This window comes from Bombina bombina, chromosome 4 (assembly GCF_027579735.1).
Source record: "Bombina bombina isolate aBomBom1 chromosome 4, aBomBom1.pri, whole genome shotgun sequence".
Lineage (NCBI taxonomy): Eukaryota > Metazoa > Chordata > Amphibia > Anura > Bombinatoridae > Bombina > Bombina bombina.
The window spans coordinates 1,152,667,028-1,152,684,611 of NC_069502.1; the positions used below are offsets into that span (position 1 = coordinate 1,152,667,028).

The 17,584-nt window shown below is 37.1% G+C and overlaps 1 protein-coding gene across 1 annotated transcript in view; it reads right to left on the reverse strand.

Moving 5' to 3' along the window:
* The window catches only part of CAPN8 (calpain 8), a 189,581-nt gene that overhangs the window by 153,248 nt on the left and 18,749 nt on the right, over nucleotides 1-17,584 (reverse strand). The window contains exon 2 of the mRNA XM_053712588.1: nucleotides 1,954-2,023. Coding sequence (XP_053568563.1) covers nucleotides 1,954-2,023 — 70 coding nt within the window. The remainder of the gene's footprint in view (nucleotides 1-1,953; nucleotides 2,024-17,584) is intronic.

Sequence of the window (17,584 nt, forward strand, 5' to 3'; positions counted from 1 at the left end):
ATCTGTGGCCAAGGAAATCTGTATTGCTGTTGAAGAAAGAATTTCAAATCTAATTTGAGATTTGTGGCTCCTATCACTACCGGCCATAGGAAAGTCACTGAAAAGGTCAACAGCACCTAATAATAAAAGGTGCTGTGGACCTTTTCAGTGACTTTACTATGCATAGGGGCCAGGCAGTGCCTTTGGTTGTCACAAGCACCTATTGGACTGACTGACTGCTGTGCTACATATTGAGAGAAATCACTGCCAGCCATAATAGTATTGCAGGGCTATCAGTAACCTTACTAGCTCACACATCATCTACAGGTCGGATGCCTTATTAGACTGTGGGTTTTCCATAATTATCTGTACTGTCAGCCATGTAATTAATATGGATTATAATGAATAGAAACCAAAAAATTTTGCTGGTAAATATATTATTACGTCAGTTAGTTTTGCAACAGCTGTTTTTAGTTTTTGTTTACGATTATAACCCTGGTTACAAGAGATATATGTTGTCTGTTTACACGTTTGTTTTCTGCAAAAACCTTGTTCCAGGCTCGAATCACTGTACTTAAACATTTGAAAAAAGTTAATTACCAAACTCAAGCAAAATTATATGAAATTCTAATTTGCACACGTCAAGTATTATTGTACTATTAAATTAATTTGTTTAATTTTTGTTACCATTGATTTGGCAGCATAACTTTTGGATTCATGAAGGTCTGACAAAACTACTGATGTTTCTGATGTTTTCAACTAGATTTTCCCTTTATATTACTAATTTGGGGTTTTTGAAAAAGTGGCTTTTCAAATAGATTGGATTGGTGTGGAAAAAGACACAGCAAATTAGATATGTGTATCCGGTAGTTTTGTTCACTGCCGAATGCGGAAGAAGGTGGCCCCTTGCGGCCCATTTTGGAGCCAAAATTATTCTTGCGATAGTGCAACACATAAAAGGGACAGTTTACAAATAGCCTCCTGCCCCCATTTCTATATCATGTAGCAGGAACGGTAAAAAAAGTTATTTTAAAAAGAATATTGTTTCTTGCCACTGTGAAATTGAATACAACTAGTGAGGCTTTTGTAATTGGACGCCATGTGCAGCTTATATCATGATGCCATCAGTGGTTGGCGTTTGGTTACCATTTCAAAGTGACCAGAAAAAATATTCTTTTTAAAATAAAGTTTTTACTGTTACTGCTTCATGATAAAGAAAGGGTGCAGGAGGCTTTTTGTAGCTTAATCTAAGGTAAGACTTGTATATGACTAAGCTGTAGACTGTCCCTTTAAATCCAGGTCTTAGTGTGTTGCACTTTTAGCAAGAATAATTTTGGCTCTGAAATGAGCCAAAAGATAAGAAGATAAGAATGGCACACGTGGTCACATAGTATTACTTTGGCACAACACTCATAAAACATTGACAGCACCTGGTCTACACACTATAGCAGGTGTGGATTTTACTACCTGGTAAAAATGCCAACAAATATAGTTAAAGTCTAATTTTACATGTTTTTATTCTGTAGTAATCCATTTAGTAGTGACTCTAGGAGCTGTGCAAAATAGAAAATACCCACTTGACAACCCTTTGCCCCACTCAAGATGGAGCTGGTATGTAACCCATTTATGTTAGCATTATATATAAAAACTTAACTTATTTGGCTGCAAGTGCCACACAGAGGAACAACTTAACTCTTTTGTCACAGAAACACACTGAGCTATAATTTTACCCCAGTATGCTGGCAGTAGCACGCAAAGGGTGATGATTTACCCAGAAGTGATACGGTGAATGTTCAATATTATAAAAGAAATAATCTGTACTCTTCCTGCCTCAGCTGCTCCCTCTGCCCAGAAAGGTACCTAGGTACCACCTCAACTTAGTGCCCCTGAGAACCACACAACTATAGCGCAACTCTAAATAAGCTCTGTCATTTATGTGCGTCTGCTTTTTCAGTTAAATAAGGTGCCACTTACCAAGTGCCCCTTGCCGGATATCTCCTCGTGTCGCTCCATCAACAATAAAATGAGGATTGGGGCATATTTCCTGTAAACGACATATGAAAAAAGTCAGTGCATTACTAAAGAGCAATAAATAATAACTTTTGCTGCTATGCTATGAAATCACATTTCACTGTATAATAATGATAAGTATGTTTATGTTACGGACAATTCAGACGGATAAGAAGAAACTGTAGTACCATAGAGAATCTGTGCTCCTTAAAAATAGATTTCTTGAAAAGGGATACCCCTTAGATCTCATTCAAAATGGCTATATAGGAGCCCTAAATGAAGAAAGGAATAAATATGTTTCAAAACCTGTGCACAAGAACACCAAGGGGGTCACTGTGGATGGGGACCAATTTAGGACAACTACCACCCCCTTGTTCATTACTGGTTTCAATAGTCACCATCCTGAGATTAAGAAAATAATTTCCAAACATTGGTGTATTTTATGTGATGACCCGTATTTGAAAGACCAGATCTCCCCCAAACCTAGGGTAGTTTTTAAAAGAGCCCCCACAATTAAAAATAAATTGGCACCAAGTAAAATAGTTAGAGAGAAAATTTGTTTGAATATATCCACTGGGGTTAAGAAGAAAAACAAAAACACTTTTTGGGATAATTTTAAACCACCATGTGGTGTTTTTAAATGTTATAAATCCAGGTGAAGTATGTGTAAGTGTGTGAAAAATGGCACAAAGACTTTTCAGTCCAATATTATGGGAGAACAGTTCACTATTAGAAAACGTCTGACATGCAAATCCACTTTTGTGGTATACTTGATACATTGTGTTTGTGGGACACAGTACGTGGGGCACACGAGCCACAAGGTCAAGAGACGCTGGAGCGAACATATTCGCAATATTAAAAACAAATTCTTAAAACACAGTGTATCTAGACACTGCACTCATATACACAGGGGGAGTTCCAAAACGCTCTCTATCATTCCAATTGAAAAAATATGCAGAAACACTCATAACCCTCTACTATTACTTAGACGTAGAGAAACATACTGGATCCACAAATTACATTCTTTAATCCCAGAGGGTTTGAATAAATGTGTGGATCTGGCTGCTTTTGATCTCTGACACATTCACAGTTTCACTCTTTTTCACTTTTCGCACCCTTTTTAGCCATGTGTTCTCTTCAGGGTGTCTTTTCCCTTCCCCTGTCCCTGTGAACACTCACATATCTACACACTCTTATATTGTGACTTAGACTACTAGGATCTCACACCATATAACCCGACTCAATCAAGTAGTGATATACATTTAGATTTCTATAGAACCATCTTAAATAGTTATAGTACACCACAATACACAACCTATTCTTGATCACACTTATCATATTCCACTGTCATGTATCTGTCACTTAGCACTATCACTCTATCCATTTGTAAAGATATGACAGTTATATCCACACATATTAATTGTGTACTAAATTCTTTTATTTCACATTTGAGACAATATTAGCTTTATAGGACACATAACCTCTTGCCTACCCTTTCACCTGATAGATGGTTTTATTCAGCCTGCCACACCAAATAGGTTCACTACATTTTTTCACATTAATAGAGATCATCTAATTAGAGATCATGAGATCATTCACTACACATTCATATATATTTTTTGCACAATCACATAGATCCCCTAATACTCACTTAGTATGTACATAGATCCTCTAATACTCACTTAGTATGTACATAGATCCCCTAATACTCACTTAGTATGTACATAGATCCTCTAATACTCACTTAGTATGTACATAGATCCCCTAATACTCACTTAGTATGTACATAGATCCTCTAATACTCACTTAGTATGTACATAGATCCCCTAATACTCACTTAGTATGTACATAGATCCTCTAATACTCACTTAGTATGTACATTACTTATTAATAATGACCACAAATATTAATTTCCATTTCATAATCTAGCTCTCTTATAGGGAAGAAACATATTACAACACCTTAATTAGTTATGTCATGACGTTCCGGTATGGACATTACAGGTACCCCCCTCCTTTTCTTCCCTTTTTTATCCCCTTTTTTTCCCTTTTCCCCTTGTCGTTGCTATCACTAACACTTCACACTATGGGGCATATTTATCAAAGTTCGAGCAGACATGATACGATGTAGGCATTTATCATTGCACAAGAACTGCTTGTGCAATACTGCCCCCTGCAGATTCGGCCACTAGCAGGGGGTGTCAATCAACCCGATCGTATTCAATCGGGTTGATTTCTGTCTGCCACCTCTGAGCAGGCGGACAAATTATGGAGAAGCGGTCTTCAGACCATTGCTTCATAACTTTTTTCCGGCGAGCCTGAAGGCTCACCGGAAACAAGGGGCATCAAGCTCCATTTGGAGCTTGATAATTCGGCCCCTATGGGTTAAGTTGCATGCATCTTCTTAACAAACAATGTCATTTGCTGAAGGTAATTGGTTACGATGTTCACTTCAGCACCTCCCATGATTTCATCATCTTTCTGTCTCCTCCCCCTTCCACATTGCAGCTTCCACTGATCATTATTTCACATAGTAAGTATTTCTCACATTACGCTTTAAAATCGTTTAATGCGATTAGCATTTATAAAGAGATTGTGGATTTGGCTTTTCATGAGCTGTAAGCCATAATCATCACAATTATGACAAATCACGGCTTGAACTATCTTGCTTTGCATGTAATGAGTCTATCTCATATATTAGTTTCACCTTTTAAGTTGCATTAGTGAAATAAATTAACTTTTGCACGATATTCAAATTTTTCGAGTTTTACCTGTATATGTTAATTGTACACGCTTATTATTTTTTAGAAAGATTTTTGTTTTACATCCTATAGCTATATGAGATGTTGATTTTCTACTATATACTAATGAAGAGTTGTAGTGTTTTAACAACTGTCATAATATATGTACACATTGTTTACTGTGGTTGCCTTGGCACCTGTGATTGGTTGACACCCACTCACAGGTGCTGTGTATAGCATTGATTGTTTGTTTTGTATATATAGCAAGTGATTTGTATTCATTTTATTAAGCCTGATTAAAGAGCCACCGGTTGGCTGAGAAACGCGTTGCTGATTTTATTTGATTTATTAAAGTAAGTTTATTTTAACTTACCACTTGCTGTCAGTATACCATTTATTACCTTCACCATTTCACATGGTGCAAGAATCATTTTGGGACACAGTATCCAGATACGTTCCACTGCTGTAGAAGCTGTACTGGCGGACAGTCTGCTGGATGACTGTTTGATTCCAGCCTGCACTATTTGCACCAAGAGAGGTACTTATCCAAATGTGAGTGACGGTGTAATATTACTTGTACATTTCTCACACAAGTACAAACAATACTGGGCTATGTGGTGCTTCTGTTTCCTTTCTTCTGCACGTTTATGTTATTAATAAACACACTGCACTTTATAATGATGAAGAGTAGCTAAATATATAATGAATACAGCTGAGTATGTATACACATATAACAAACACACTGTGATTTATAATAACACAGAGTAGCTACATATATAATGAATACAGCTAAGTATGTATACACATATAACAAACATACTGTGATTTATAATAACACAGAGTAGCTACATATATAATTAATACAGCTAAGTATTTATACACATATAACAAACACACTGTGATTTATAATAACACAGAGTAGCTACATATATAATGAATACAGCTAAGTATGTATACACATATAACAAACACACTGTGATTTATAATAACACAGAGTAGCTACATATATAATGAATACAGCTAAGTATGTATACACATATAACAAACACATTACAATCTATAATAATGCAGATAAGCTACATATATAATGAATACTGCAGAGTATGTATACACATATAATAAACACATTACAATATATAATAATGCAAAGAAGCTACATATATAATGAATACAGCTAAGTATGTATACACATATAACAAACACACTGTGATTTATAATGATACAGAGTAGCTATATATATGATGAATACTGCTGAGTTTGTATACACCTATAACAAACACTTTACCATCTATAATAACGCAGAGTAGCAACATACTGATAAAAAATATGATAACACCAAGTATTTCTACACTGGTAATGTATGCAGCACATTTTTATAATGGATATACAAATAGTAGCTATACACAAATAATGACCATCTTAGCATATAGCATTTTATATTGATGAAGAATAATTATAATGAACATGTTTAGCTATATAAAAAGAGGAGCTATATATACTGATAATAGACATTGCAGAACAGCTAACCCCACCTAACTACGGGCCACATTACAAGTGGAGTGCTATTTAACTCTCCAGCTTAAGTGTTAAAGGGATATGAACCCTAAATTGTTTCTTTAATGATTCAGATACAGTATGCAATTTTAAGCAACTTTCTAATTTACTCCTATTATCAATTTTTCTTCATTCTCTTGGTATTCTTTGTTGAATGAGCAGCAATGCACTACTGGTTGCTGACTAAACACATGGGTGAGCCAATGACAATCAGTATATATATATGCAGCCACCAATCAGCAGCTAGAACCTAGGTTCTTTGCTGCTTCTGAACTTTCCTAGATAAACCTTTCAGAAAAGGATAACAAGAGAAGGAAGCAAATTAAATAATAGAAGTAAATCGGAAAATTATTTAAAATTGTATTATCTATCTGAATCATGAAAGACATTTTTTTGTGTTTCATGTCCCTTTTTACTGCTCTAGAAGTAAGCTTTTTGCACTCGTTGGGTTGCGCTCGTATTATGAGTTGAAAGTAAACTGTTTTCTCTTACGTGCTAACCTGACGATCGCAAAACGCCAAACTTACAATAATGCGTTCACTTATTCCTCCATAGAAGTCAATGGAGCAAAAAAAGAGTGGGGGGGAAACTAACACACAACTCGCGTGCATATTCTCCCATGAATATGAATATTTCACATTCCAATGTTCTTCACATACAAGAATGTTTTATTTATTTACAAATACATATTTCTAAATATATCTGAAGGTATTTTGGTACAATATACATCTATACCTATATGTACACATGATTATAAATAAGTATAGATATATACAGATACATATAGGAATATCTATTTAAAAATACTTAGAACATATTCTGCTATGTGCAGCACATTGGAATGTGAAAAATGTACAGTAAATACTCAGTATAACACTTTATTAAATATGAATATGGCATATGCTTTACATGTTTTCATCTACTTGACAGCAAAGTGCTCCAATGCATATATATATATATATATATATATGTATGCGTGTGTGTGTGTACATATGTATTTATGTGTTTATATGTGTAAATATGTCTGTAAATACATACAGTATATACACATCAATACATATAAACACACACACATATATATATATATATATATATATATATATATATATATATATATATATATATATATATATATATATATATATAGAAAACGAAGAAAAGTCCAGACAGGGAGCTCAAAGCAAAATTTATTTACATACGGCTAGATTTAGAGTTTTGTCGGTAACGACCCGCGTAGCTAACGCTGGCTTTTTTCTGGCCGCTCCTTTAAAATAACTCTGGTATTGAGAGTCCATATAATGTCAGCGTTAGGCTCCAAAAAAGGAGCGTAGAGCATATTTAACGCAAATGCAACTCTCGATACCAGAGTTGCTTACGGACGCGGCCAGCCTCAAAAACGTGCTCGTGCACGATTCCCCCATAGGAAACAATGGGGCTGTTTGAGCTGAAAAAAAAACCTAACACCTTCAAAAAAGCCGCGTTCAGCTCCTAACGCAGCCCCATTGTTTGCTATGGGGAAACACTTCCTAAGTCTGCACCTAACACTCTAACATGTACCCCGAGTCTAAACACCCCTAACCTTACACTTATTAACCCCTATTCTGCCGCCCCCCCCGCAATCGCTGACCCCTGTATATTATTTTTAACCCCTAATCTGCCGCTCCGTAAACCGCCGCTACTTACATTATCCCTATGTACCCCTAATCTGCTGCCCCTAACACCTCCGACCCCTATATTATATTTATTAACCCCTAATCTGCCCCCCACAACGTCGCCTCCACCTGCCTATACTTATTAACCCCTAATCTGCCGACCGGACCGCACCGCTATTATAATAAAGTTATTAACCCCTAATCCGCCTCACTAACCCTATAATAAATAGTATTAACCCCTAATCTGCCCCCCCTAACATCGCCAACACCTAACTTCAAACATTAACCCCTAATCTGCCGACTGGAGCTCACCGCTATTCTAATAAATGTATTAACCCCTAAAGCTAAGTCTAACCCTAACCCTAACACCCCCCTAAGTTAAATATAATTTAAATCTAACAAAATTAATTAACTCTTATTAAATAAATTATTCCTATTTAAAGCTAAATACTTACCTGTAAAATAAATCCTAATATAGCTACAATATAAATTATAATGATATTATAGCTATTTTAGGATTTATATTTATTTTACAGGTAACTTTGTATTTATTTTAACCAGGTACAATAGCTATTAAATAGTTAAGAACTATTTAATAGCTAAAATAGTTAAAATAATTACAAATTTACCTGTAAAATAAATCCTAACCTAAGTTACAATTAAACCTAACACTAGACTATCAATAAATTAATTAAATAAAATACCTACAATTACCTACAATTAAACCTAACACTACACTATCAATACATTAATTAAATACAATATCTACAAATAAATACAATGAAATAAACTAACTAAAGTACAAAAAATAAAAAAGAACTAAGTTACAAAAAATAAAAAAATATTTACAAACATTAGAAATATATTACAACAATTTTAAACTAATTACACCTACTCTAAGCCCCCTAATAAAATAACAAAGCCCCCCAAAATAAAAAAAATGCCCTACCCTATTCTAAATTACTAAAGTTCAAAGCTCTTTTACCTTACCAGCCCTGAACAGGGCCCTTTGCGGGGCATGCCCCAAGAAGTTCAGCTCTTTTGCCTGTAAAAAAAAACATACAATACCCCCCCCAACATTACAACCCACCACCCACATACCCCTAATCTAACCCAAACCCCCCTTAAATAAACCCAACACTAAGCCCCTGAAGATCTCCCTACCTTGAGTCGTCTTCACCCAGCCGAGCCAAATTCTTCATCCAAGCGGAGCAAGAAGAGGTCCTCCATCCGGTAGAAGTCTTCATCCAAGCGGGATCTTCTATCGTCATCCATCCGGAGCAGAGCGGCAGCATCCTGAAGACCTCCGACGCGGAACATCCATCCTGGCCGACGACTGAACGACGAATGACGGTTCCTTTAAATGACGTCATCCAAGATGGCGTCCCTCGAATTCCGATTGGCTGATAGGATTCTATCAGCCAATCGGAATTAAGGTTGGAATATTCTGATTGGCTGATGGAATCAGCCAATCAGAATCAAGTTCAATCCGATTGGCTGATCCAATCAGCCAATCAGATTGAGCTCGCATTCTATTGGCTGTTCCGATCAGCCAATAGAATGCGAGCTCAATCTGATTGGCTGATTGGATCAGCCAATCGGATTGAACTTGATTCTGATTGGCTGATTCCATCAGCCAATCAGAATATTCCTACCTTAATTCCGATTGGCTGATAGAATCCTATCAGCCAATCGGAATTCGAGGGACGCCATCTTGGATGACGTCATTTAAAGGAACCGTCATTCGTCGTCTAGTCGTCGGAGAAGAAGGATGGATCCGCGATGGAGGTCTTCAAGATGGAGCCGGTCCTCATCGGATGAAGATAGAAGATGCCGCTTTGAAGAAGATGGTTGCCGGTCCGGATCTACTCTTCTTCCCGGATAGGATGAAGACTTTGGACCCTCTTCTGGACTTCTTCAGCCGTCGGATGATAGATGTCTAGCCCCCGCTTGGGCTTGGATGAAGATTTTGGAGCCAGGACGGATCGGTGATACCTGGTTAGGTGAAGATAAGGTAGGAAGATCTTCAGGGGCTTAGTGTTAGGTTTATTTAAGGGGGGTTTGGGTTAGATTAGGGGTATGTGGGTGGTGGGTTGTAATGTTGGGGGGGGGTATTGTACGTTTTTTTTTACAGGCAAAAGAGCTGAACTTCTTGGGGCATGCCCCGCAAAGGGCCCTGTTCAGGGCTGGTAAGGTAAAAGAGCTTTGAACTTTAGTAATTTAGAATAGGGTAGGGCATTTTTTTATTTTGGGGGGCTTTGTTATTTTATTAGGGGGCTTAGAGTAGGTGTAATTAGTTTAAAATTGTTGTAATATATTTCTAATGTTTGTAAATATTTTTTTATTTTTTGTACTTTAGTTAGTTTATTTCATTGTATTTATTTGTAGATATTGTATTTAATTAATGTATTGATAGTGTAGTGTTAGGTTTAATTGTAGGTAATTATAGGTATTTTATTTAATTTATTTATTGATAGTGTAGTGTTAGGTTTAATTGTAACTTAGGTTAGGATTTATTTTACAGGTAAATTTGTAATTATTTTAACTATTTTAGCTATTAAATAGTTCTTAACTATTTAATAGCTATTGTACCTGGTTAAAATAAATACAAAGTTACCTGTAAAATAAATATAAATCCTAAAATAGCTATAATATCATTATAATTTATATTGTAGCTATATTAGAATTTATTTTACAGGTAAGTATTTAGCTTTAAATGGGAATAATTTATTTAATAAGAGTTAATTCATTTCGTTAGATTAAAATTATATTTAATTTAGGGGGGTGTTAGTGTTAGGGTTAGACATAGCTTTAGGGGTTAATACATTTATTAGAATAGCGGTGAGCTCCAGTCGGCAGATTAGGGCTTAATAATTGAAGTTAGGTGTCGGCGATGTTAGGGAGGGCAGATTAGGGGTTAATACCATTTATTAAAGGGTTAGTGAGGCGGATTAGGGGTTAATAACTTTATTATAGTAGCGCTCAGGTCCGCTCGGCAGATTATGGGTTAATAAGTGTAGGCAGGTGGAGGCGACGTTGAGGGGGGCAGATTAGGGGTTAATAAATATAATATAGGGGTCGGCGGTGTTAGGGGCAGCAGATTAGGGGTACATAAGGATAACGTAGGTGGCGGTCGGCAGATTAGGGGTTAAAAAAATTTAATCGAGTGGCGGCGATGTGGGGGGGGCCTCGGTTTAGGGGTACATAGGTAGTTTATGGGTGTTAGTGTACTTTAGAGTACAGTAGTTAAGAGCTTTATGAACCGGCGTTAGCCCAGAAAGCTCTTAACTACTGACTTTTTTCTGCGGCTGGAGTTTTGTCGTTAGATTTCTAACGCTCACTTCAGACACGACTCTAAATACCGGAGTTAGAAAAATCCCATTGAAAAGATAGGATACACAATTGACGTAAGGGGATCTGCAGTATGGAAAAGTCGCGGCTGAAAAGTGAGCGTTAGACCCTTTTTTGACTGACTCCAAATACCGGAGGTAGCCTAAAACCAGCGTTAGGAGCCTCTAACGCTGGTTTTCACGGCTACCGCCAAACTCCAAATCTAGGCCAGTGTGAATAAGAAGCTCCTAAAATTATTTGTAATAGGCAAATGGCTATGATAAACAGCAGAGAAGGGGCTGGGGTGGGCGTCTGTATATATATATATATATATATATTAATCCAATAAGGTAAACCTTTGTTATTGCATTTTTCAAACATAAGGACATTTTGTATTTTTTCGCTTTTAAAAGAAAGTGCACGTACGCTGCTGAGGCCTGCCAACCTCATATACATAGATGCAAAAAACATTTATGTTGCTTAAATAAAGAATGGAAATTTTTTATGGAAAAACAGTGCTGACGCAAGTTTTTGTTTTTTGTTTTTTGCATATACATATATATATATATATACACACACACACACATATATATATATACATATTTAGACATGCACTGTATGTGTATGTACAGTATCTCTATGTTAAAGTCCTTTGCCTGCCTGAGACCTCATATCTTTGAGCCCTTATAACTTTTTTGTGCAATATTTTTTTTAATAATTTTCATTAGATGGTGTTATTATGAGTATACTTTGTAATGTATTTTTGATGTGCTTTGTGACACTTTTTGCTTTGTAAAACAGTTAACCAGAGCTCTGTGGACGTGGCAATCATTCTAGCGTAAACAGCTATTGCGCTCAATCGATCAAGTGTACTTTCAACTTGTAATACCAGCAGGAAAACCCGACAAGTGCAAACACCCGCGATAAACCCCTTATCACTCTTGCAAAACTGTTAGCGCTTCACTCGTAAACTGGCCCTAAATAGGTAAGTACAGTTGGTGTTCTATAACATGCCCAGCACCAGCTCAGCTGGCAGGGTTAGCAAGGTTGTCTTGCCCTACACAACTGTCTGACTCATCATCAGCTTGGGAAGTTATGTAGCAGAGTTTCTATCCCTACGCATTTCTCTTTAGATGGGTCAGTGTCCAAAAAGACAATAGTAGTTGCCAGTGTGGTGGCTGAGAAATTCTAGTTTTACACAACTAAGTAGTACCAGCCCAAGATCAAATGAAAAGAATTGCAGTGCTTCTTGACCCTCGACACCAGCGGAATAAATAAATAGTGACACCAGTGTCTCAATGAAAGCCAGTAGACTAAGGCTACATATACCCCTCTGCTCTGGCACAGCCAACCCATGATCTCACTCTAGTGACTGCATATACCCCACTGCCCTTGCCCAGCCAGTAAATGATCTCACTCTAGTGATTGCAAATACCCCCTCTGTCCTTGCCCAGTCAGCCCATGATGCCACTCTAGTGACTGCAAACACCCCCCTCTACCCTTGCCCAGTCAGCCCATGATTCCACTCTAGTGACTGCAAATACCCCTCTGCCCTTGCCCACTAGGGTTGCCACCTCAGCAATGTTTTCCTGGACACTTATGAGTTATACATGCTGCAGGGTGTGCAGGGAGGAACATGTATTGTGTTTCTGAACAGCACTATTCATATTCCTCCCTGCACACCCTGCACCATGTGTAACTTATAAGTGTTCTGTATTTTAAGGGACGGATGGCAACCCTATTGCCCACCAGACCATGATCTCACTCTAATGACAACAAATACCCCTTGTCCACCCAGCCCATGATCTCACTCTAATGACAGCAAATTCCCCTCTGCCCTTGCTCACCCAGCCCATGATCTCACTCTAATGACAACAAATTCCCCTCTGCCCTTGCTCACCCAGCCCATGATCTCACTCTAATGACAGCAAATTCCCCTCTGCCCTTGCTCACCCAGCCCATGATCTCACTCTAATGACAACAAATTCCCCTCTGCCCTTGCTCACCCAGCCCATGATCTCACTCTAATGACAACAAATACCCCTTGTCCACACAGTCCATGATCTCACTCTAATGACAACAAATACCCCTTGTCCACACAGTCCATGATCTCACTCTAATGACAACAAATACCCCTTGTCCACAGAGCCCATGATCTCACTCTAATGACAACAAATACCCCTTGTCCACCCAGCCCATGATCTCACTCTAATGACAGCAAATTCCCCTCTGCCCTTGCTCACCCAGCCCATGATCTCACTCTAATGACAGCAAATTCCCCTCTGCCCTTGCTCACTCAGCCCATGATCTCACTCGAGTGGCTGCATCTCAGGTAATAGGTATTAAAGTGTTTTGATTTATATCTTAAAATGTGCTCTTTATTTCATTGCCTTGAATAGGAGAAACATTGCACATTGCATCCATGTGTATAAACTCCAGATGCCTAATAGCTTCATACTGTGGGGAGTTGTGATAGTTTGGTTGGTTAATTGGATTGAATGCTGCACCTGTGCAGAACCCAGTGTCACACTGTTTAATCCGAGCAGGAAAATCTCACAATTTCATTCTTCTGAGGCTGATAAACTAAATCAGTTGGTTTAATGGAATAGTCTAATGTAAAACTTGCATCCCCTCATTTGTTAAAATTACTTACTCTAGATAACTATTAGTTTATCCCCACAAAGGATTAAGAACATAGGGAAATGTCCAGTTGGTTTTTGAGCTATACATTAAAGTGACAGTGAAATTGTTTTCTCCTTAATGTGTTTCCAATAACTTGTTATACCAGCTGCAACATATACAATGGGGTTGATTTATCAAGCTACAGCAGATAGGGGCATGCATATGCATCCCTGTCCACCGCAGCTCGCACCTGGCATTCTGAATTCCACTGCCGGAATTCAGCATTGCACAAGAGCGCTATTTTGCAATCTTCTGCAATGCCGCCCACGCACAGTCAATCAATTGTGAGCAGGAGCTTTCAATCTCCCCGGTCAGACGAGACCGGGGAGATTGAAATTCTCAAAAGGTGACGAAGAGGTTAGGGAAGTAGTGGTCTGATGACCGCTGCTTCAGAAATACGGACTGCAGGTTCTCTTGTGGGAACCTGCAGTCGTAGGGGGTGAAGGTTGGCAAAGCCTTTGATAAATCAACCCCAATTTATGGCAAATTGCCCCTTTAGGTTTATTTTTTCATAAAATATAGCTGTTTTTGCTAGTTGAAACCACAATGTATTCAAATGGCATGAGCTTGCAGGGTGAGCAGACCTATTTGTATTATCTTTCTCTGCATACACAAAGGCTTTCTTATGTCTGTATACATAAAGTTCAATAATCCCCATGATGCCACTCTAGTGGCTGCAAATACCCCTCTGCCCTTGCCCAGCCATCCCATGATGTCACTAGTGGCTGCACATACCCCTCTGCCCTTGCCCAGCAGTGTGATTTATTTGGCTGTTTCTTGTTTACATAGCTTTTCTATAACCAGTACTGATGTATTGATATTTTCAGTGCAGGTGGGGGTTTTAACAGGCAAATGCAGCTATTTCTAATGTCATAATACAAGAAGCAATTTGTAAAATAATTTCTTACACTCCAGCAGGTAAAATTGATTGGAAACACATTCAATGGGATGGACTTTTACAGTGCACTGTCCCCATAAAATACTTTGTTTTCTTCGGGATAAAAGTTATATAAATAATGCAATGTTTTGGATTATTACAACAATGAGGCTGTTAGCAATAAAAATCTGAACTATATGTATCTATCAGTTTGCATTTTGCTGAATGTTACACAATGAGTTAAGGGGACAGAAGGAGAAGTGGGAAATCCTGGCTGTTGAAATATAATGGAAAGCTGGGAAAGAAAGAGAGAGGAAGTGAGTCAAATTGTAAGGAAAGTTACAATTACCATAGAATGAGATTAGAGGACATTCCCTAGACCTAGGGCAGTATAAACTTAAAAGGGACACTCAAGTCAAAATTAAACCTTCATGATTCAGATAGAGCATGCAATTTAAACAACTTTCCAATTTACTTCCATTATCAAAATATGCACATTTTGTTTTATATTTACACTTTTTAAATCACCAACTCTTACTGAGCATGTGCAAGTGTTCACAGAATATACGTATATGCATTTGTGACTGGCTGATGGCTGTCACATGATACAGGCAGAGTGGGAATAAACATAATTTAGAATTCATCAGAAAAAAATCTACTACTCATTTGAAGTTCAGATTTAGAGCTATTGCATTGTCTTTTTATCATGCATTGGTTGATTATGCAAAACTACTGTAGTATATGGTCCTTTAAACCAACCTCTGATCACAAATACAATCAGCTGCAGAAATATAGATTGCTACAGTAGATAAGCACCAGACGACTCATTAAGTCTTTATAGATGCAGTCAGTTATGTTATCCATTTGCTAGAATCCTGCCCTTGGTGCTTATCAGACTATCAGTTTACACCCTAATGCTTGTAGCACACACCCAGCAGATAATAGCCTGAATTAGTTTGGGAGATTATAAAAACCCTACATGAATAGTGTGTGAGGACACCATACAGAAATCACTAGAGATTTTTACATTTTCTTTGCTATGAGACAACACTAATGGGGCAGATCATAGAGTGTTTGTATGTTTTATATTTTTGACCATGTACCATTTTAGTAGCCACCTTTGTACAGTTACTAGTTTATTTATATCCTTCTGTAGATATGGTCTTCAGAACTGCACACAATATTCAAGATGAGGCCTAAAGAGGAGTTAAAGTGCCATAAAAACCTTGCTATTTCTGCCTCTAATACCTCTCCCAATGCAACGAGTATTCTGGTCTTCACAAGCCTTATCCTGCTACACAGCCCTCATTGGCTTTAGCAAAAATGATAAATGTATACACTGTACAACAATTGACATTTTGCTACCATAGGACCATGGAAAGCTGTGACTACTATAGGAAGCAAGTCTGGGCTGATTCCTCCAAATAAAGCAGGTGGTGGGCGGAATTACAGTAATCAACATTTAATGCATTACAAAAAAGTCATTATTTTAATGTATTTAAAGACTGCAGTAGAATCTTGTCATTGCAAGGAGTTTACTGCAATTCATTTGAGCTATTTAAGGCAGGGGCGGAACTACCATTGGTGCAGCAGGTGCAGTAGAACCAGGGCCCAAGCGCTGGAGGGCCCATAACAGCCAATCCATACATAGGTGTATGCAGAATGTTTAGTATTCTAATGCAAGGAAGCCTTTTATTAGACCAGGTTGCAGATCCATTTTGTCTATCTATCTATCTATCTATCTATCTATCGATCTATCGATCTCTATCTAACTATCCATCTACTCACATCTTTTGTCTATCACTGGTATGGGATGAAGAGATGCTATTTCAAGGCATATTATCATCATATTAAAGGGACTTTAAACACTAAGGGCTAGATTACAAGTGGAGTGGTATTTTCCACTTCCGCTAGAGCTCTAACTCCGCTAGAATTAAGATTTTTGCACTAGTCCGGTTGCGCTCATATTGAAAGTAAACTGTTTTCGCTCTAGCGGTAACCAAACTAGCGCAAAAATCCAAACTTAGAATATTCTCACGTAAATACAGTCACATATTCTCGTTTGCGCTAAACCAACATGAAAATATGAATATTTCATATTCCAATTTTCTTCACATAACAGAATATGTCATATTTATTCTGAAATAAATATTTCTTCATATATCTGATGTTATTTTGCACAAATATATATTTATACCTATATATACCCATATATATATATAGATATATATATATGATTATTTATAGATATAGATATATGCACATATATATATGGGAATATCTATTTAGAAATAATTAGAACAAATTCTGCTATGTATAGAACATTGGGATGTGAAATATTTACACTAAATACAGTTAAAACCTTTATTAAAAATGAATATTGCATAAATATATTTTTACATGTTTTCATCTACTTAACGACAATAGGCTCTAATGCACTTATATATATGTCTGTAAATACATATATACACATAAATACATATGTACACATATATATATATATATCTACACAGTACGTACATATACATCTTTAGAGATGTATATATATGTATCTCAATATTAAAGCCCTTTGCCTTTCTTTTTCTTTTTTTCTAACACCCGAGATCTCATATCTTTAAGCCCTTATAACTTTTTTGTGCAATATTGTTTTCTAATAATGTTTTATTAGACAGTGTTATTATGAGTGTAAGTGTACTTTGTAATGTATTTTTGATGTGTTTTGTGCAACTTTTTATCTTCGCAAAACAGTTAACCATAGCT